The sequence below is a fragment of the Cherax quadricarinatus genome, chromosome 5 (genome assembly GCF_038502225.1).
Source record: "Cherax quadricarinatus isolate ZL_2023a chromosome 5, ASM3850222v1, whole genome shotgun sequence".
NCBI lineage: Eukaryota > Metazoa > Arthropoda > Malacostraca > Decapoda > Parastacidae > Cherax > Cherax quadricarinatus.
The window spans coordinates 9,167,429-9,190,573 of NC_091296.1; the positions used below are offsets into that span (position 1 = coordinate 9,167,429).

General features: G+C 36.6%; 2 protein-coding genes and 1 long non-coding RNA gene across 11 annotated transcripts in view; 1 reads left to right on the plus strand and 2 right to left on the minus strand.

Moving 5' to 3' along the window:
* The window catches only part of LOC128684691 (uncharacterized), a 131,307-nt gene extending 122,974 nt beyond the window's left edge, over positions 1–8,333 (plus strand). The window contains exon 16 of the mRNA XM_070099815.1: positions 5,537–8,333. Within this exon, the coding sequence (XP_069955916.1) occupies positions 5,537–5,611 (75 nt within the window). The 3' untranslated portion in view covers positions 5,612–8,333. The remainder of the gene's footprint in view (positions 1–5,536) is intronic.
* Positions 5,268–23,145, minus strand: part of kcc (solute carrier family 12 member kcc) — a 489,611-nt gene continuing 471,733 nt past the window's right edge. For 6 of the 9 annotated variants that reach the window (XM_053771232.2, XM_053771238.2, XM_053771236.2 and 3 more), the window contains 4 exons: positions 19,710–19,730; positions 9,995–10,102; positions 9,519–9,592; positions 5,268–9,066 (listed from right to left, as the gene is read on the minus strand). In XM_053771232.2, coding sequence (XP_053627207.1) covers positions 8,835–9,066; positions 9,519–9,592; positions 9,995–10,102; positions 19,710–19,730 — 435 coding nt within the window. In that variant the 3' untranslated portion in view covers positions 5,268–8,834. The remainder of the gene's footprint in view (positions 9,067–9,518; positions 9,593–9,994; positions 10,103–19,709; positions 19,731–23,145) is intronic. The other 3 variants (XM_070099766.1, XM_053771234.2, XM_053771233.2) reach the window with 1 other exon arrangement.
* LOC138854779 (uncharacterized) lies at positions 18,782–19,703 on the minus strand. The gene is made up of 2 exons (XR_011393959.1): positions 19,433–19,703; positions 18,782–19,401 (listed from the first exon to the last, which is right to left on the minus strand). It is a non-coding gene; the product is annotated as an uncharacterized lncRNA (long non-coding RNA).

Here is a 23,145-nt window from a genome sequence, read left to right on the forward strand (position 1 = left end):
AGTATACAGCAATATATTTTTTTTATTTCTAGTTTGTGATTGTGGTTTGAGAGAGGCTGGTAAGCTTTTACGATGAGCACTGTATATGAGGAGCTGCTGCTGCTTATATAGTACGTGGGAGTATCTTCATGGGGAAGTGGAGAAGAATCCTTCCTCCATAAACCATGTGTATTCTAAGAGGCGACTAAAATGCTGGGAGCAAGGGGCTAGTAACCCCTTCTCCTGTATAAATTACTAAATATTAAAAGAAGAAACACTTCACATTTCTTCTTTTTTGATTCAACCTGCCTCAGTGGGAGATGGCCTGTGAGTACACTCTCAAGAGCATTGTTACTGATTTTTTTTTTTTTTAACAAGTCGGCCGTCTCCCACCGAGGCAGGGTGACCCAAAAAGAAAGAAAATCCCCAAAAAGAAAATACTTTCATCATCATTCAACACTTTCACCTCACTCACACATAATCACTGTTTTTGCAGAGGTGCTCAGAACACAACAGTTTAGAAGCATATATGTATAAAGATACACAACATATCCCTCCAAACTGCTAATATCTCGAACCCCTCCTTTAGAGTGCAGGCATTGTACTTCCCATTTCCAGGACTCAAGTCCGATGATTAATTAAATATGAATCAACATCTGTCATCCGAGTAAAAACACTTATGCTTCCGTGACCTCATGTATTAGATAATGTATCTTAAATGAAATTGGTTAGTCTAAAAATTGCTTTAAATATTCACCAATTATTCTTTGGCATTTTCTTTGATTTTATTTATCTGACTGCCATACTGCACAATTTCAAATATATATATATTTTTTTTTTAACAAGTCGGCCGTCTCCCACCGAGGCAGGGTGACCCAAAAAGAAAGAAAATCCCCAAAAAGAAAATACTTTCATCATCATTCAACACTTTCACCTCACTCACACACAATCACTTTTTTTGCAGAGGTGCTCAGAACACAACAGTTTAGAAGCATATACGTATAAAGAGACACAACATATCCCTCCAAACTGCTAATATCCCGAAACCCCTCCTTTAGAGTGCAGGCATTGTACTTCCCATTTCCAGGACTCAAGTCCGGCTATATAAAAATAATCAGTTTCCCTGAATCCCTTCACTAAATATTACCCTGCTCACACTCCAACAGATCGTCAGGTCCCAAATACCATTCGTCTCCATTCACTCCTATTGAACACGCTCATGCACGCCTGCTGGAAGTCCAAGCCCCTCGCCCACAAAACCTCCCTTACCCCTTCAAATATTGTATATATACATAACTGACTTTTACTGCACAAGATATTAAATCTTTATAATAAAATAAGTATTTATATTTCAAGTGCTCAGTGTCATAAAAATTGAAGAGGGAAAAATGTATATAGTCATAAAACCTTCATGATCTTCACTTATTTATTTAGGAACTATATTATGTTTTGCCTATACTTTAAAGGAGGGGTTTGGGATATTTGCTGTTTGGAGTGACATCTGAACTGTCGTATCTGCACACCTCTGCAAAGACAGTGATTATGCATGAATGGTGGTGAATGTGTTTTTCTATTTTGGGTCATCTTGCCTCAGTAGGAGATGGCCAGCATGTTGAAAAGAAAAAATTATGTTTGTTTTGAAACTCTCTCACTGCTAAAATCACCATTTTAAATGAAATAGTGCATGTTTGCATGCATGTGTGCATACATGTGCAATGTTGATGGCCAATGAAAATGCATTGTGGGAATGCCATCTTAGTATACTATTGTTCATCATGCCATGCTGATGCAAGGGCTTCACTTCCAGGCAAATTCAACATGTATTATTCACCAGCATTATGGAACCAAGGACAAGTTCTAAGGTTTTAAATGTTTAATAACCAAAAGTGACACTCAGGATGCTGACAGCCATACTCTGAACACCGTGATAACCGCAGCCATCCACATCTGGGATCAGTTCATCCAGAACACGTTCACACCATAAGCAAAAGCTCATATTCCCTCAGTTTGGGCATGGATGCAAGTAGTAATGATGAAAGTGATGTGGACTTTCCATTTCCTAGTAACTGATAACCAGTCTAGTGATAGTGATGATTGTGATGAATGGTTTGAAAAACCGACAAGTTGAAGATTGAGACACTTATGCAGCATATGGGAATCTTTATTCAGGAAACGTTTCGCCACACAGTGGCTTCATCAGTCCAATACAAAGAAGAAGGCGTAAGGAGAGGAGGAGTATGAGGTAATCAGTCCCTCGGCCTGGAGTCGATGTGTTCAGTCCATCAATCTTGTAGAAAGTACAAGATTGATGGACTGAACACATTGGCTCCAGGCCGAGGGACTGATTACCTCATACTCCTCCTCTCCTTACACCTTCTTCTTTGTATTGGACTGATGAAGCCACTGTGTGGCGAAACATTTCCTGAATAAAGATTCCCATATGCTGCGTAAGTGTCTCAATCTTCATAGTGATGATTATTTACCTGTGAAGCATCAACTTATACATCAATGCAAGCAGTTTGGTAGTGTTCCCTCCACTCCTCATTACTGTCCCCAAGGGATGTAGTACATCACGGGACCCAACACTGTCAACAGATGGTTATAATGATGACTGTGCTTCCATTGGCATTGGAAGTGGGCCACAAGCATTGCCAGCATTGTATCAATGGCTATTGGGACAGGGAGGTGGCCAGTGCCAGCCCAGGCTGGGAGCCATACCCCACACACCACACCCTAACTACTACAGACCATGTCCACCACCGACATAAAATACCATCACCACCACAACCAGCCCTAAATATCCAGCAACTACCACCAGACCACATCTGGGATTGGCAGGAGGATGTAATTTTGTACCCAATCCCCATCAGTTTAATGACAAAGTGGAATTCAACTCAACTGAACTTGAATTCTTTGAAATTTATATCAAGTCCTTGATGGAAATGATAGTGAAGGAAAACCAACAGATATTTTGAGTATACAGTGGCAAACATTGGTTTCAACATGATCATGGCTACACAAGTAGAAAGACACAGGTATGGCTGAGATGTCTTTTCTTTGCCACAATCATGCTTATGCGACATGTGGTCGACTGACCACCTTACATGTACCCTGACGTTCAGTGATCTCATCCCCATCAACGCTTCTCTGAAGAGATGAGGCCTGACAAAAGTGACACGTTATAAAAGACTCGGGTATTTTTATATATCTCAACCAGAAGTTCACAAAGTGTTTTTATCCCTTCGGGAACCTTGTCATGAACAAACTTTTGTTGTTCAAAGGTAGATAGTTGTTCAAGCAGTATATACCATGCAAGAGGAAATGTTGTGGTATCAAGCCATTCATGTTATGTGACTGAAATTGGCCTGGTGTTGGATCTTGTTGCGTACAAAAGAAGGAAAATATGGATACCAGGAAGCTATTGGGAATCTCTGGTTATGTTTAACTAGTACACAAGCCTCTTACACAATGATTTAATGCGAATGAACATGACAGATGTGTGTGGTACAGTGCATGGAACATGTAAACATGTGCCCAGGTTCACGGATTAATACCAATGAGGCACAGGCGTTTCATGTCAATGACATCATGGCCTTTTGGTTACACGATAAACATAATGTGACATTGTTGATATCAATCCACCAGCAAGAAAAAAAAAAAGACAGGAATGGTGAATAGAGACAACAATAAACCTACTGATTGACAAATGTGATATGCAGATTGGGTTTGTTAATTGTGTCAGCAAGAGTTACAAGTAGTACATGAAACTTTTCTTTAAGTTGTGGACATTGCAATGCTGAATGCATACAATATGTACCAGATCAAGACCAGGAACAGACTGTCATATGCCCACTTTTGTTTGTCTGTCATCAGACAACTAATACAGAAAAACCAGGTTACAACACACATACCATTGTATTGATCACCAAATACCCTCTCATTTGAAGTATTATGTTGGTCACTTTGCAACTATACTTCCCACCCTTCCCTTTCACAGGAAAATCACCAAAAATTGAATATTTCTACCACAGTGAGTCTTGTTGCAAGCTATTTCCAGTCTTAAACCAAAATCATCTCTATTTTACTAGCATATCTTTCTATTAAATGATACTGAGAAACAGCCAAAAATACCATAAAAACCACCCTAGAAAAGAGTTCAAACTTTCAGTATATTTGAAAGTACTGTACTTAAAACATAGATTTAAATAAGATACTGGTATCAATAACATAGCTCTACATGGAAGATAGTGAAAATCTTGAGGAGGGTGATCTGTATCAAAACTCCCAAGTGATGTACAGCCTCTTCCGGGGTGCAATTGTATAGTACATATTGTCTGCCTCTCATGGAACACATGTGAGGAACTTGACCATGAGCTGAGCAACACCTGTGAGTGTAAAAGCCTCAGCCCATAGGAGAGTCAAAATACCTGCCACACTAAGGATGAGTAAAGGCCCAATGGTGGTCCTAGACGAATCATTCTGTTTGGCATGGAAAAAATTATAAAGCTAAATGTGATTCTTCATGTATCACATTTAGGTTTATAACACTTCCAGAAGAGGTCAGCCCTCAAGAACATCTCATGACAGAAGTTATGTAACTAAAATGTAAGAGTGTCCCTTGCCATGTTCGGTAAGGCTGGGAGTTAAGGTTGAAGCCACTGCAGAGGTTTGATGAGGATGCTATGGATGCTAATTATTACCTCCACTGAGGTGGATGGAAGCAGAAACAATGGCAGAATTCCTGGTGAATTAAGCACATTATGAATATCCATGCATTAAGTGTATGAGGGCTCTGGAGGAGGGTATCAGGCCACCCATGATGAACAATGTGCCTGTACAGTACCCCCACCCTCCCATATACATCTCAACATGACTCTCATAATCTGTTGGCAGAAGAGAACTCGACTAATTCCTAAAAAAAGTTTTGGGAAACCAGAGTGGGACCTATAATCCTAACCACTGAGAAATTCCTGTGTGACTTGCAAAGGTTTCCCTCCAGGGGCAGAATGGAGGTAATAGTGCAATGAAGGCATGGGTTTTTATTAAATACCTGGCTGAGGTTTACCCAGAGAGGGTTTCGGGGGTTAACGCCCCCGCTGCCAGGTCTGAGACTAGGCCTCGTGGTGGATCAGGGTCTGATCAACCAGGCTGTTACTGCTGGCTACACATTAACCGATGTATGAATCACAGCCCAGCTGGTCAGGTACTGATGTTAGATGCCTGTCCAGTGCCTTCCTGAAGATAGCCAGGGGTCTATTTGTAATCCCCCTTATGTATGCTGGGAAACAGTTTTGAGCCCCTGATTAAAGGAATCACCTGGCTTGCTAGCCAGGGAGGGTGGAAAATGGTGTATAGTAAACTATTATAATCCTCAGTGTTACTTATTCATAGCTACTCCCAGGTGTAAAATTGTTAAGCATCTATATACAAGTTATTAAACTGAATGATGAAATATTCATGAAATAGTTAAATAATTATTAGTGTGGATGTGGCAGTCTATATATTGACAACACATGGCACAATTAAAGTGTAAGACCCCCATTTTGATTTACTGTAGGTATTGGTATTCCATCAGAGCATGGCCTATGTGCAAAGCAGAATGAATGCAGATCACTGTCCTCCAGGAGAGTGAAGCAAGTTGAAAGTCCACACAAACAATAGAAGTTGTCCATGTTGAGGTCATCATCAAGCCTAGACAGGCAACCAAATAATGGAGTCTGCACAGTGTCTTGTACAGAGCTGAGGGAGTGCAAGTACTAATACATACCAAATGTATACAGAGGACTGACTAGATGAAAAGGTGTTAAAAATGTTATACAAACATGCTGCTATTCCTTTTAGTGGTTCATGGAATTCAAACAAAGAGCAGTTTATGGTAAGTACAGTTCCTGTATTTTGATAATGCATGGTACTGAAATTGCTTTTCTTATAAGGAATATAACATGATTGTACATTATTATAATCAAAAGATTGTACAGTATTAGTAATAATTAGCTGTATAGTCCTTGTGGCTTAGCGCTTCTTTTTTTGATTATAATAATAATTAGTAATAATTAGGTGTAATGAATTACCATATGCTCTCATCTTGTATAGTATTAATTTGTATTTGCAGGGATCAGTCTCCAGTTCTTGAACACTGCATTATAATTTTTAACTGACATGTGATATTTCCTAAGCCCCATGGGCTCTGTCAAACATTATTTACATTTGAACTCTTGTATGAAGTTGGCCTCTACTATCTTCTAGTGGTGTATTATGCTCTCACTGCTTACATCTCACTCATCTTGGTTTTTAGCTTGTCTTAGTCAAGTCCCTCTTTTGAACAGTGCCATCACATCCACTGTGTTAATAAGTATGTTTAACGTTGTGAATGTCACTGCTATAACTTCATGTCACACGTGTCTAGACACAAAGTACATAATCATTTCTGGTCCTTTTGCTCAATTCTGTTTTGTTGATTGTTGCTTTTGCTGTGCATTTCCTTCACTCCTTGTATCCTGCTTTTGCTCCCTCATATCGATTCAAGAATAGTCATTATACCTTTTCTTCTTTATCATTTGTAGTAGAATGAGCCTCTAGCAAATTTGTACCAGATATCCTTGTCTAAGACATAATTATAGTGTGGTGCCACACTGTACCCAAGTCCCTCACATTTAGATTTTTTTTTTTTTCTTATCTATTTGCTTCTGGTCACACTTTCCATCCTTCAACAACACTTGGACATCAGGATGCAGTGGCTGCTGGATCCATTAAAGTTGCTCTTGTAATTACCTATCTGAATGTGTATTGCATTTTGGTCTTCCCTATTAGCTTTTCACTGAGAGGATATAGAGGCCTGTCCTACCTAGTTTTTTTGAACTGTATGAAGTTAGAACTGTTCCTGGATTTCCTGCTGCAAGGGGAGGGGGGTTTATCTTTGCTTATTGGTCAATTTCCTTATGGTTGCATTACCCCCTTCCCCCTCTCCTCTGCAAAACACTATACCTTTGGTTTCGAGTTTTCCTACTCTGCAGCCTGGCCCTGGACCAGGCTTAAGTGGTCAACCAGACTGTTGCCCCACTGGCCCTTGTATCCATCACAGCATGATTTTTTCCTGATAGCAACCAGTTCTTTCTTTGCTATGAATATAACCTAATTGTGACTATCATGTTCTTGCCTTGGACACCAAGGCTCTGCAACGTTCATATAGTCAAGAAATACAAGTTAACCCACCCCTCAGGGGAGGTACCCTGATGCCAGTGAAGGCTCTTGATCCAAGGAATTGGACCTATCCTTTCCTTGGAATAATCAAATTAAATACTAAACTTGTTGGTTTAGTTATGATTATAAATGCTAAACCCAAGGGCATACAGCACTGCAGGGAAGGATGTCAAAAAGTAGAAATATGCAAAGGTGATAAGGGAGTGGCTGGCAGGGGTTAGTGGGGGCAGGGGAGTGTGCAAGAGGAAGAAAAATTAGTTGGTGTAGTTTATTAGTCAGAGAGATGGAACTTTCAGCAAGGTCAGAAGTTAGTGTGTTGAGGTGGCAGAGATGACAGAAGCAAACTGTGTCTGCTGGAAAGTTGGACAATATAACACATTGAACTGACAGTCCTTGCACAGCAGTGCTGGGTATTTTTCCATGAGGTATCTGTGGGAGGTGCACGTGGTTAATACACAAGAGTCCCTTTGGAATGAACATGATTACCTCCCATTCCCCTGCCCCAATTAAAATACTGTAATAAGTTAAAACACCCTTGGTCCCGACCATTTCAGATAAATGTGGCTGTACTATATATGTTGCTGAAGGGTTCTTGATCCAAGGAATTAGCTTCCTTTCTTTGGATCAAAGATCATTGCCTCCCTTGAATGTAATAATGTGCTTTAGTATTAAAATTATTTACTATATTACTGATACCAGTTAATTTCACAATTTGTTTACTAATGCTTAACAATATTACTGTTATACTACCAAATTATCGACAATTCTGAATTTGTATCATATTCCAAGTAACGTGAAACATTGTAACCTGACAATTTGATTATGCATGGGATGTCTTTAGTCTTTAATATTGTTCTTATATTATTAATTTTACCACAAGAGCCATACATTACCAAAAAATTGCAAGTCTGAAAAACAATTATCAAAATACTAAATTCCAAACATGCTACTGAAAGTCTTTAGACTTGAATGTTCTCATGGGCACCTAAATTTAAACTGTATCATCACTTAGTAAAAAGTCTTCGTATATATAAAAAAAAAACTAATATTTAAATTTTGAGACAGTATTTATAAAAATCAATAGCTAGTGTATACTGGTCGTGTTGCATATCCTTACACACCAGTGTGTAAGAAATAATAAAATATAAATCAAACATGCACTATTATTTTTTTACATTCCATTGCATATAAGCTTTATAAAATGTAAACATTACATGAATGATACTTTTATTAAATCAAACCTATTGTTCCTTTTGGTTGCCTTTACATTTGTATAAATGAAGACTCCTGAGGGAACTTGACATTTTACCATTATATGGTACAGTATGACAAGCTACAAAACGCACGAGTATACTACAAATGTCCAGACTTGTAATAACAACTCATTACCATAAGAGCATTTGCTGCCATAAATTTTCAAACTTTTAATATTCAACAACACATTACTATTTGCTGCCCAATCTTCAAAAAGATTATCAGCTACTGTAGCGTATAATGCTTTTGTAGACGGGAGATATTGGAAATTATTTATCATTCATCACCAAACTTCCTATTTTTTACAAATTGTAAACCTTTCTCTAGTATCTCATTCTCATGTGAATATGTTGGACACCACAGAAAATAACTAAGTACATGTATATGTCATGAATAATGACTCATGAGTAGATGGTAATAACCTCACGACCTCCACCTCTCACCATCAATACTCTCTCCAATCCTTCCGTTAAAACTTCCAAGAATTCCATATAGTTGCTTTCAGATTCCGGTCTTGAAGTCTTGGGGGGTCCAGGCAAATTAATAATGACAAGCTGTGCATTGTGAGATTTATTCACAATTACTTCATTTAACTTCACGGCAGTGTGCATACGTCGAACATTTGCTTCATCTCTGTAAAAACAATGATGGTTCATAAGCCATTACCTTTTTAGTACAGCAGTACTTGTAGAAAGTAAGGAAAGTGTATGACAAATGGATTTGTTCATACATCAACTTTATCTGTATCATACGAGCTATTTCTCACACTAAGAATAACTGATCAACATTAGTTTCCCCTTAACACAGGAATACATTAAATGCCTAATTCTCACACAAAGTACTTTCCAAACTGTTGAGAAGCATCATCCACTTTATGCTGTTGCATTAATTTTAAAATTACAACACTAAGAAATTTTGTATGAATAGTGGAAATAATTATGTATCCCAATCATTTATTTCCTTTGGCATTTTTCAAAGGTAGATTGTAATACTACTAAATTTAACTGTTTTAACCTATCATGGCTGAGGTTTATTTAAAAATATATACAACACTTGGGATTTCTTTTACTTAATAGTGTACTTACGGTTTGATGGTAAGCAGCTTCTTGAAACTTTCATTTTTGCTTGTCTTCTTCTCTGTGTCTTCTGATGCTCCACTCTATAATTACACACACAAGCAGAAAACATCACTCAATTAAAACAATTACCAAATGAGATAAAGCAATTCTGATACAGACCATTATAATTAACTGAAAGTTTTTCATATGTATTAATAATACTAATAAATTTAAAACATGTTTATAAATGTTAACTCCAATTATTTTTAAGTTCAATAAATTTGAGTATTAAAGCACTTGCATTATGTGCCTCTTTTATACTCCATGAAAATTTTGACAAGACAAAAAAAATCCAAATAACGTATATTCTGTCAAACATTGTTACTATTTTTACTCTTCACAGTCCATCTGAAAAACAAAAGTTAAAGAAGACTGTTGAATATAATCAATATGTTTAACTGCATGTAGCTAAATAAATTTAACATGCACAAGGGTTTCCTTACCATTTCTGCTTCTGCATCAGAATCTAGTGCAGGTTCATCCTCCTTGAAGCGCACCTTGCTAGCAGAGTGCTCACCCGTGGGATGGTGATGGTCAACAATTGCTTGAACCTGTCACAATATAAGACTGGTAAGATACTAAAGAAGTGCATTGGGGTCATTATACTAAACCAATAAAAAATTATAAAAATATGACCATTACATCAACATATTTAGAGAACTATAACTGTAATTTGAATGAAAAATATTTGAATTATACAAGCTTAAAAAATAAATGACATTTGACATCGTATATGTCATTCTATAATATAATTTACAGCTAGCACTTTCAAAACAATGTTTTAAAAGGGAAGGTCTGAGTGATTTAGCAGGGGGATGTAACTTACACCAAGGCATGCATGTTACTTCGCTAACAAGGAGTCAGTTTTCTGGCTGCATATATATACATGACAATTACAGTGTAACCTTGGTACTCGAACAGCTCCCTACTCGAACAATTCAGTATTCGAATGCTTTGTTCAGTAAAAAAACATTCGGTAGTTGACCGTTTGCTCGGCACTTGACCAAACAAACATGACCTGCTAGAACTTTGTTAATGATAACAGCCAACAAAAAAGAAAACTGGTTGGGAAAAATTCATTTGCCATTCAAACAGCCTTCTGGAATTAATTAAGTTCAAGTACTGAGGTTCCACAGTATAACCTTATAGGCAAGATGTTGCACTCCAGATACTAAAACCTTTGTTAGGAAGACAAACTGCTATCTTTTCATCTTCTGCAGAGTTTCAGAAGATTTCAATATGCTTGAAACCTATGTACACGTTATAAGATCATAGATGATGACAGAAAAGAACAAGAGTTTCCTGGATAGAACTTGAAATTTCAATGTAGTGCATGGAAGATTCTTCATTGTGAGAAATAACTGAGTGAACAGAAACAGTATATAAATTTCCTGAACAGAAACAGCACTGACCACTTCCTGTTAACACTAGTATCATGCAGCAACACCCACAGCACACAATGATGAATCCATCATTATTTTTGTGTGAAATATGTGTAAAGAATCACTGGCTTACATCAAAGTTAATTATGCAGAAACAGTAAAAGCTTAATTAAAATAATTTTATGTACTGTATGGTTTAATAATTTTTAAACGTATTAATAATATTGTAATGTTACAGTCTTCGTACAATGCCTTAAATAAGTTTCTGTAGCATAGGTTATTAAATTTTTAGTAATTTAAATATTTTTCTATTTAGTATTTCGTAGCTGACACTGTAACTCTCATAAATTGGGATTAACAATGGCTAACACTGAAGATTTAGTTCATCAAGCTCATTGCATTATTATTATAATCAAAAAGAAGCGCTAAACCACAAGGGCTATACAGCGCTGCAAGCTCATTGCAGAACGGGTAACTCAACACTGCTGAACTCCCTACTGTTTCCTTGTTAGAATCTTTATAAAGAGGTTACTTCTGTTACCACTTGCAGAATGCAAGTGACCACCTGCCCATAGATCTAATATTTGAATTCCTAAATCACACATTTCATCAATTCTCACCAAATATTAAAAAAAAATTTACTGTATTTTGTGCAAAAGTCACTCCAGTGAGTATCCAAGATCATGCTATACCTGTTACTATGAGAGTTTAGCACTAAGGTAATGTTTAGCACAAAAACTTCACATGGAACCACCAGGCTCCTCAACACACACTGCAGCAGCCTGCACAGTCAAACATTCTGGCTCAAAAGTTGTTTTTCATTTTAACACAGTTGTTGAAAAAGCTCATATCTATAATGAGCTGTGGGTGGCCTTGCTAATTAATTTTTTTTATACAGACTATGATAATAATTTGCTTAAAGATGCAAAATAATGGTAATTTCTGTGTTGGTTGGTAAAGCTACTCGTAAATTTAATTTTATCATGATACTGTACATAATTATATATAACAGTTTTAATTTACAAAAAACTTCATTTATAAAATTATAGTGTGCCTGCTCAGTGCTCACATTATAATTTAAAATCTTTAAAACCTAGTGAAATCAATCCTATCCCTTGGACAGGACAAATATGATCTTACAACTTATGCACAGTAATAAAGTCCTTGATGTCTATCCTTAACACTAACACAAATCCAAATTATGTTCTTAACTGTACAGGGAAATACAACAACAAATTTTGAACTATAACAAAGAAAATAAAAGGAAAATGACTGTATACCAACTTCACAAAATGAAAATTATTATACTTCACAAAATGAAAATTATTATACTTCACAAAATGAAAATTATTATAATCAGTGTGATGTTGGTTACTGTAATAAAATTTGGTTTTATCAGCATATTTCAAACTGGCCCAAGACATAAATGCAATATTATTTGTAAATATTTTTAATCCAATTCATTCCACATAAATTTAAAATAAGTTTATATACATAACCAAAAGGGTCTTAAACTAAGTTAGGAATTTTTAGCTAAAGTATATTTCCATTAAAGTTATGTTATGCACCTGAAAGCTTGATGAGCAAGAACTTTTTTTAAATGAATGAAGACAACTGTCCACTGGCACTGCCCTACAGGTCATTATGGCAAATATTCTCAAGAAATATTGCTGCTATCAAAGAAAGCCTTAATATGTATCTAATTTCAAAACAACCAATCGGTACTTGTTGGCAATGGATATTAGCACCTGTTTTATCACTGCTGAAGATGAAGATGGGACAGTACATCAGTCTCTAAATGCTATGGATTGTAAAGCACACAATAGCATTTCTTTGAAGCTACAAATACAATTTCTCTCCACAACACTTAAATACACATACAGTATCAACATCTACCATGTTAATGTAGTTATACAAAATCATTCAAATTATTTCTGAACAAATGCTGAAATTCTCTTACACTATTGATCTGATTTAGTTTGTAACAAAACACAAACTTCAATCTCTTAACATGCAAGGAAAATGATTTAACTAAGCATTCCTCACAGCCAAATAGAAATGCAGTCAAACCAAACAATGAAAACAGAAAACAAGAAAATATTTAACAGCCAATCTTAAATTAAATGCCTGAAATTCTTCTGAAAATATCTAACAAAAGAGGCAACAAAATAATTTTAAAATATTTCTGAAAATTAGTTTTATACAGTATATAAAATAAATAATGAATAACTCAATAAGAAGCTTCTTATGGGCCAATGGTAGTTCCACCACTGAGTCGATTATCTGACATTACATTAATTAGCTACATTATCACTCAACTTAGTACGTATTTTAGTGTTTTGTTTCCTTATTATATCTACTGGTTACTACAGGTGTTTATCTTCACTTGCCCTATTTTCTAATATCATCACTTTCTTACAAAAATATAAATTTCTATTGATACATTTTTATTTCTTCACAAATGTGCTGTACCTGTATACATCTAACAAATTTACATGAAAATGGTAACTACTAAATAAGTTATGCTTATCCTTACTTGTGTGTTTTCCTTTAAATATTTCCGAGTTTCATTGTTGCATAATGAAATTTACAATACATGTACTGTGCTGGTAAGTCTCTTGTCTGGCTCAATTTTTTTTTGTTTGTTTGTTTGCTCATGTGTATGCTAACATCCATAATTCTGCAATAATCTATAAAAACTGACAAATTAACCAAGGAGAGCCTAATCATTAAAATTATTTACATTTTGCAAAAGTCAATCAGAAAATAATACGTACATGTACTTAATACAAGCCAATCCCTGATTTTTTTTTTTTTTTTTTTTGGGGGGGGGGGGGGGGGGGGGGGGGGGGGACAAAAATCCCTAAATCATCTTATCTTGCGTATATGTTCACCCTAGTTTTATTTTTTTTTTTTTTACACTAGCCATCCATCTCCCACCAAGGTAGGGTGACTTGAATAAGAAAAAACACTTTCACCATTACTCATGCCAACACCATCTTACTAGAGGTGCACTAACAATACAGCTCAGATGCTCTTTCAAACTGCAATATTCCCACCCCTACTTCAGAGTGGAGGCACTACACTTCCCACCTCCAGAACTCAAGTCTGGCTAACCAGTTTCCCTGATTCTCTTCATGAATGTTACCTTACAATCCAACAGTACATAAAGTCATAAAAACCACTTGCCTCCACTCACACCTATCTAACATGGTCATACATGCTTGATGGATACCCAAGCAACTTTTGCATACAAAACCTTCTTTACCCTGACCTTCCAACTTTTCCTAGGGCAACCCTACCTCTCCTTCCATCTACATCAAATTTATACACCGTCCAAGTTATTCTAGTTTACTCCATTCTCTCTAAATGTCCAAACCACTTCAATAACCCCTCCTAAGCTCTCTGGATAATAATTTTAGTAACCGTGCACCTCTTTCTAATCTTCAAACTACAAGTTCTCTGCATAATATACATACCACACATTGCCCTCAGGTATTATTATTATTCTCCATACAGAGCCTGGGGAATGGGAGGGAATCAGGTTTGATCCAAGGCAAGAACAAGTCTAATTCCTTGGATAAAAAGCCCCCTCACTGGTATTAACCCTTTCACTGTCCAGATTCCTCAAAATTAAGTGCTCATAGTGTCCATTTTTTTTAAAAAATGTATGGCACATGGATAACTAAAATTAGTTCCTGTGCAATGGAACTGAACTCTATATTATTAATACTTTTTCTTCTATGTCACATCCCATGGTGTTATAAAGGTCTAATTTAACTTGGTCTGAACCTATACAAGAGTTGCTAGGTGTGTACACATTTTAATAAACAAAATACTATTAAATATGCCTGAAAATGAAATAAATTTCTACTCTATCAGCTGAAAGTATAGAGCTCTGCCAATTGAAATATATCAGTGTATGCTATCTCTTCTAAACTATAAATATGTATTACTAATATGCTAAAACTAGATACTCAGTGTTGAAAAGACAGCTCTTTCTTTCTGCCACAATGAAATATGTGTATCTCTAAAACATGCATCTGAACAGATTTGGAAGGCCTAGCCCCAAAAGACACTTTTTTCAGTTAGACAGTACAGGTCTCCCTCCACATTTCCAAGGGTTAGGGGATCGCAGCCCACCACATTCACGAGGGTTAGAGGATCAAGATTCTCGTAATAATATAATAATAGCATTTACTTGGCCAAACAATACTCCTTCCTTAACCCTTTGACTGTCGCGGCCGTATATATACGTTTGCGAGGTACCGTGTTTGACGTATATATACTCATAAATTCTAGCGGCTTCAAATCAGGCAGGAGAAAGCTAGTAGGCCCACATGTGAGAGAATGGGTCTGTGTGGTCAGTGTGCACCACATAAAAAAAATCCTGGAGCACACAGTGCATAATGAGAAAAAAAAAACTCCGACCATTTTTTTTTAATTAAAATGCCGACTTTGTGGTCTATTTTCGTATAGTATTTGTGGTTGTATTCTCGTTTTGTTGGTCTCACTTGATAGAATGGAAACTATATTATAGAAATGGAGGTGATTTTGATTAATTTTACTATAAAAAGAACCTGGAAATGGAGCACAAAGTACAGGAAATGTTTGATTTTTGCCGATGTTCAAAAGTGAACAAATGATGTCATTGTCCAATAAATGTCCAAATAGCCATTCTAATACGCAGTCATGAATGGGTTGATGTAATTTTTACAATTATTACAGTATTGCAGTAGTCTGCATAACAGTAAATCTTCTATTTTTTGTTTGAATAAAATTTCAAAATAAAAAGCAAGAGTAATATCACAGGGACCTGGAGACATGACTGATGAACAAAGAAAATGTTATTTTAGAGCCAGGAATGTCTGCATTGTTCATTCTGGACCTTATTTTGAAATTGTCGTATTTTTTAATTTTCGTGAAATTGGCCAAATTGCAAATTTCTGACCATGTTATTGGGTAGTTGAAATCGGTAAATGGGCAGTTTCTTGTACTCAATCGATAGAAAAAATAGAGTTCTGAAGAAATAGTTATGAGTTTGGTTGACTGGAATAACGGAATTAGCCGAAAATAGGGCTCAAAGTGGGCGAAATTGCCGATTTTTAAATATCGCCGAAGTTGCTAACTTCGCGAGAGCGTAATTCCGTCAGTTTTCCATCAAATTTCGTTTTTTTGGTGTCTTTACAATCGGGAAAAGATTCTCTATCATTTCATAAGAAAAAATAATTTTTTTTTTTCGAATATTTTGCGACACCAGAAGCAACTTCAGGATTTGGCCCTTCGACAGTCAAAGGGTTAACCTGTTGAACCACGAACAATCATAAAACACATGAAAACATCGTAAAATATTGTACATACACATTATGATTGGGCGGCTGGGCATTCGCGAATGTAACCCTTTGGGGGTTTCGGCCGTACTAGTATGGCTTACGCGCCGGTGTTTTTGATGTACTAGTATGCATAAATTCTAGCACCTTCAAATCTCGCAGGAAAAGGCTGGTAGGCCTAGGTGTGAGAGAATGGGTGTGTGTGGTCAGTGTGCGTGGTAGAAAAAATATCTGGGACCCAGTGGCGCATTGTGGGAACGCCATTTTAGTAGACCTTGTTCACCATGCCTCGTGGTAAGAAGCTCCTCACTCCTCGGGGAATTGGGACACTTTTGTTCCCCAGTGACAGTTCTAATACAGATGGAAGTGCCAGTGAAGATGAGTTTCAAGGTTTTAGTGAGGTTGTGACCGAAACTAATGAACATAATATCGGTAATAGTGAGGAAAACCCAGACGACCCTCAGCCTTCCACCTCTGCTGCTGGGCCGTCTTGTTCACGTTCAGTTGTACCAGAATCAAAGAGGAAACTCCTATTTTCCCAAATCCCGGACTCAGATGTGAGCATTGGTGATGATAGTGATAGTGAATATGAACTACAAGCTCTTGAAACCAGTTCCAGTAGTGATAGTGAAGTGGAATATTCTCCAGTGAAGCGTCAGTATATACGACGATATATGCGCTCTGGTAGTGTGCCATATGCTATTCCAAGGGGAAGGAGTACATCTCGGAGTACATCCTGTGGCTGTACAACAGGAACAGACAGTGAAAATGAAGATGATAGTGTTGCAATTGGGATGGAAAATGTGCATGGTGGTGGTGGTGCTGACCATGAGGCACCAGCAGTGGGCCATGCTGCCACCCAAGCCACTGCCTCAGCGAATCTACAACAAAGGCCACCATTCCCCACCCACTCACCACACCAGCCTCCACAACCACAACCACCTGTCAATGTCCAGTACCCACCAGCAGACCGCACCTGGGATTGGCAGGAAGCTGTCAATTTTGTTCCAAATCCCCACCAGTTTGATGTAAGCCAAAGTGGAATATGGCCATGTTGTGCACTGGGGAACAATGCCACTGAACTGGAATGTTTCAAGTTATTCTTTGACGAACCCCTGATGGAAATTATTGTCAGGGAAAGCAACAGATACTACGAGTACACCATGGCAAACACATTACTTTCACCAAAATCACGTCTACACCAGTGGAAGGAGACAACTGTGGCTGAGATGTATCTTTTCTTTGCCACAATAATGCTTATGCCACATGTGTATAAGCACAGAGTGAAATCATACTGGTCAACAGACCGCCTGATTGCAACCCCAGGTTTCAGTGATATAATGGGAGTGAATCGATTTGTGTTACTGTTACGTATGCTTCACTTCTCAGACAAAACCAGGCCTGACAGAAACGACAGGTTATATAAGATTAGGAATGTGTTTGTGTATCTGAAAGAGAAATTCAATATGTATTTTTATCCCTTCAGGAAGCTTGTAATTGACGAGTCTTTGATTCTGTTCAAAGGAAGACTCTCTTTCAAGCAGTACATACCAAGCAAGAGGAAATGCTTTGGTATAAAGTTGTTTGTGCTTTGTGATTGTTACAGTGGTCTGGTATTGGATATTATTGTGTACACTGGAAGTTATACATTGCAAAATACCAGGAAGTTATTGGGCATCTCTGGTGATGTGGTTAGAACAATGATAGAACCATACCTTGGTAAGGGGCATATATTATATACTGATAACTGGTACACAAGCCCCTCACTCAGTGATTTTTTGCGAGTGAATATGACAGATGTGTGTGGCACAGTGCGTGCAAATCGTAAGCATATGCCCAGGTTTGACGCTGGCACTCGTAGAGGTGAGATGCAGGCATTTGCTGCCAATGACATCATGGCATTTCGGTGGCATGACAAACGAGATGTCACACTGTTGTCATCAGTTCACCCAAATAAAATGGCAGACACTGGCAGGCAGCATAGAGAAAGCAATGAACCCATTCTAAAACCTACAGCTGTGATTGATTACACCCTCAATATGCGCTCAGTAGACAAATGCGACATGCAGATTGGGTTTGCTGATTGTGTTCGCAAGAGTTATAACTCCTTTTCCATCTTCTGGACATTTCCATGCTCAATACTTATAATATGTATAAGATGAGGACCAGAAACAAACCATCATATGGTGAATTCTGTTTGTCTGTCATCAGACAAATAGTATTCAAGTACCAAGGAACAACACCTGCAATAGACCGCCCACTAAATTATCAACAACTACCTTCTCGTCTGAAGCATGGTGATCACTTCCTAGTAAAACTGCCTGCTACTGCTTTCAAGAAAAAGGCTCAGAAGAGGTGTTACGTCTGTGCACATACAAAAAAATGCCCACAACAACGCAGAGACACTCGTTTTATGTGTGAGGAGTGTAAAACACCACTGTGCATGACACCATGTTTCAAAGACTTCCACAGGCTGCAGAACTTCTAGAAACATGTTCTGTGACTGTATATGTGTATATAAAATATAGAAAAATAGTAATAAACAACATAACATTTCGTTTGTTTGTGTAAATATTCTCTGTAAACAAAACAGTGACAATATTGTTCATGCAGTTATTGTGTAGTATAGAAAAAGAAATAACTTACAAAATAGTGCTCATATTGGTCTCACAGGCCATAAAAGTTACTTGGAAATTTTTTTTAAAAAATAATAGAAAATAGCACATAAAAAACTAAATAAAACAATACCGGGTGACGGCAGTCGGCGATAATACCATATACCGCACATTTTGTGTCAACTTCACGCCTCCATATCTCAGTAAGTATTGATGGTAAAAAATTTTTGTTTAGCCTATAATGTTTAGAAAAAAAAAACTATCTTTTCATTATAATTTTTTTTTTTTTTTTTTTTTTTTTTTGAAATTTGGGCGACCCTGAGAATAAGTCTCTGAGAGGACCTGCTGACCCCCAAAGGGCTAATGGTCAAAACTCAGTTCTCTCCAACTTTTATTGCTAGAATAATCTTACATCACCTTGATGATAATCTACACTATGAACTGTCTTGGTCTTGATATGTTCTATGATTCAACTTAATATGCTTTGATACTCTACTCTGTGGTCTCTACCTTAATAATCTACCTTGTGGTCTCACTTTATCTTGATAATCTACCCTGTGGTCTCGTGTTAATAATTTACCTTGTGGTCTCACTTTGCCTTGATAATCTACTCTGTGGTGAGTTAACACCAGCATTCTGAGAAACTTCAGAACACTGATTCACATATAACTATATACACTTATGTCTTTTTCAAAAATGATTTAGAAACTTAAGTAAACAATACAAAAATCCTGAAATAAGTTAATCACAGTTAAGGAATTTATCTATGTTATTAGGAACAAACATAATTTCTATTAGAGTAATAGCAGAGAAATGTGCAGAATACCATACCCCGAGGCTATTTGACTCAATCTGTGGACAAAGTAAAAGCTTCATGCTACTATTTAGTCATAAAAATCCTTCCTATATTTATTTACACTATCTTTTCTTATATCAAACTGTGAACCTCTCTATTCCCAATTGAATTGGGAATGAAAGGCACACCTATTACTATTTGCCTTTAGAAATTCAGAATCCCATTTTATTATAAAGAATAAAATTAGCTCGCAATTTGGAGAGGAAACTGTAGTGAACATTTCAGTCCATCCAGAGCCACTGTCAATGTGCAGTGTGATTATGGTCCAGAATGAACAATAATGTCATCTAATTGTTCTTCTCCTAATTGTGGATTAGTTGTAAATTGTCCCTTTTCTTATTGTTAAGAATTAAAAGGCAAATAGCATTTAAATTTAGTAGCACATTATATCTGAAGATAAGAGGTAATCATAAGAGAAAGAAGTGACGGAGTAAGTTACTCATTTCTTACGGTGAGTGAAGAAAGCCTGTCAAATAACACAAACAATAATAAACACTGAATAACAAGAATATTTAGAATACAATAATTTATAACCTTATGAAACTATTTGTTATTTACAGCCTAACCAGCAAAATACTTATATTAATGGCATACAATGCTGACAAGTTTATGAATAAAGCATATGTGCAACACTTGGGTAGCTTTATTGCAAAAATGTTTCACTTATGTTGCAGGCTTCTTCAGTTGAATACTTCTCCACTTCTTCTGATGTCTCCAGTATAAAACTCACCTCTGTACTTTACTGAAGAAGCCTGCTCTGCAAGTAAAATAATTTTGGCAAGAAACCCAAGTCTTGCTCATGTGTCTTACTCATCAGCAAAATACTGTATGGAAAATAGAAAGGTGACAAAATCATAGTTATGAAAGTGAGAAAAACATGATGCAAGTGAAAAACTCAAGCACAAAGGAAAAAAGTGAGGATTTACAAAGAAAAAAGTAAAGATGAAAGAAGAAATGCGAGGTAATGTGAGAATGAAAAACTGAAAGAAACTCAAAGCAGTAGTGAGTATAAAAAAGGTAAAAAGGGCGGTGATGTCTGGTAATGACTTTTTTGTGCGAGATTACCTATTTACGACTCCCAATTTATAGTTACAAGAACAGACATATGCTTGTGACATTCAGTCTCTTAGTGTTTAATTTGTCATATCTTTTTTTTTTCCTAGTACATATATATATAGTTGTTGTAGTACAGTACTTCCAGTTTTGGCCCAACATAAATATGGCTAGTTTTTTTTTTTTTTTTTTTTAGCATTTCTCCATCCATATTTCTGAAGGCTGTAATTACTATCAGATCCCTTTCTCTGACTGTAAATATTTTATCATGCAATCTACTGGTATATTCTTCATGTAGCCTGTCCCTCAAGGGAGACAGGTTTGATGTAAGGGACTATTGATTCTCCCCTTCCTTGGATCAAACATAAATACCTCCTATTTCACAGGTGCTGTATGGCTTTTACGGGTTGAGTGCTTCCCCGATTAATATTTTTTTTTTTTTTAAAAAGTCGGCCATCTCCTGCCGAGGCAGGGTGACCCAAAAAAGAAAGAAAATCCCCAAAAAGAAAATACTTTCATCATCATTCAACACTTTCACCTCACTCACACATAATCACTGTTTTTGCAGAGGTGCCCAGAATACAACAGTTTAGAAGTATATACGTATAAAGATACACAACATATCCTTCCAAACTGCCAATATCCCAAACCCCTCCTTTAACCCTTTCAGGGTCCGTCCCGTAGATCTACGGCTTTACGTTCAGGGTCCAAACCGTAGATCTACGCCATGAGCTCAGCTCACTCTGATAAACTGTGAGTGGTACATTTGGGCCTAGATATGAGAGAATACATCTATGTGGTATGTGTGCACCACATAAAACAGATCCTGCAGCACACTGTGTATAATGAGAGAAAAAAAATGAAATCATGATTTTTCGATTAAAACAGCAACTTTGCAGTGTTTTTTCGTATGTTTTTTATAGTTGTATTTGCGATTTCTTGGTCTCTTTTGATAGAATGGAAGACATATTACAGAAATAGAGATGATTTTGATTGGTTTTAGCACTGGAAATGACTTGAAACTGAGCTCAAAGTAGCAGAAATGTTAAATTTTTGCCGATATTCAAGAGTAAACAAACGACCTCACACGTCTAATACACGTCAGCTGGTGGGTCTAATATACATTCACAAATATGGTGATGATATTTATACAATTATTACAGTATTGCATAACAGTAAATCTTCTATTTTTTGGTGTGAATAAAAATTCATTATGTGAATAAAAAATCAAAATGGAATTTATTTGTAAAGCCTCAAAACATAACTAATGAACAGAGGAAATGTTAGTTTAGTGCCAGGAATGCCTACATTGTTCATTCTGGACCCTATTTTGAAATTGGAATATTTTGAACTTTGTGTTAAATTGGCCAAATTAACAATTTCCGATCACTTTATTTTGTAGTTGAAACAGTTGACTTGGCGATTTCTTGTACTCAATCGATAGAATAGAAGTAATACTAGTGAAATAGCTAAGAATTTGGTTGATTGGAATAATGTAATTGGCCTAAAATGGGAGTCAAAGTCGGCAAAATCGCCGATTCGTAAATATCGCTGACACATCAAAATTCGCGAGAGCATAATTTCGTCAATTTTCCACCAAATTTCGTACTTTTTGTTTTATTACCTTCACCAAAAGATTCTCTACAATTTCATAAGAAAAAATAACAAATTTTTTTTTTTTAAATTCTTGGACACTGGTGCGTGACTCCAGATTTGGGCCTTGGACCCTGAAAGGGTTAACCCTTTGACTGTCGCGGCCGTATATATACGTCTTACGAGGTACCGTGTTTGACGTATATATACTCATAAATTCTAGCGGCTTCAAATCAAGCAGGAGAAAGCTGGTAGGCCCATATGTGAGAGAATGGGTCTGTGTGGTCAGTGTGCACCATATAAAAAAAAATCCTGGAGCACGCAGTGCATAATGAGAAAAAAAAAAACTCCGACCATTTTTTTAATTAAAATGCCGACTTTGTGGTCTATTTTCGTATAGTATTTATGGTTGTATTCTCATTTTCTTGGTCTCATTTGATAGAATGGAAAATATATTATAGAAGTAGAGGTGATTTTGATTGATTTTACTATAAAAAGAACCTGGAAATGGAGCTCAAAGTAGGGAAAATGTTTGATTTTTGCCAATGTTCAAAAGTAAACAAATGATGTCATTGTCCAATAAATGTCCAACTAGCCATTGTAATATGCAGTCATGAATGGGTTGATGTTATTTATACAATTATTATAGTATTGCAGTAGTCTGCATAATAGTAAGTCTTCTATTTTTTGTTTGAATAAAAATTCAAAATAGAAAGCAAGAGTAATATCAGAGGGGCCTGGAGACATGACTGATGAACAAAGAAA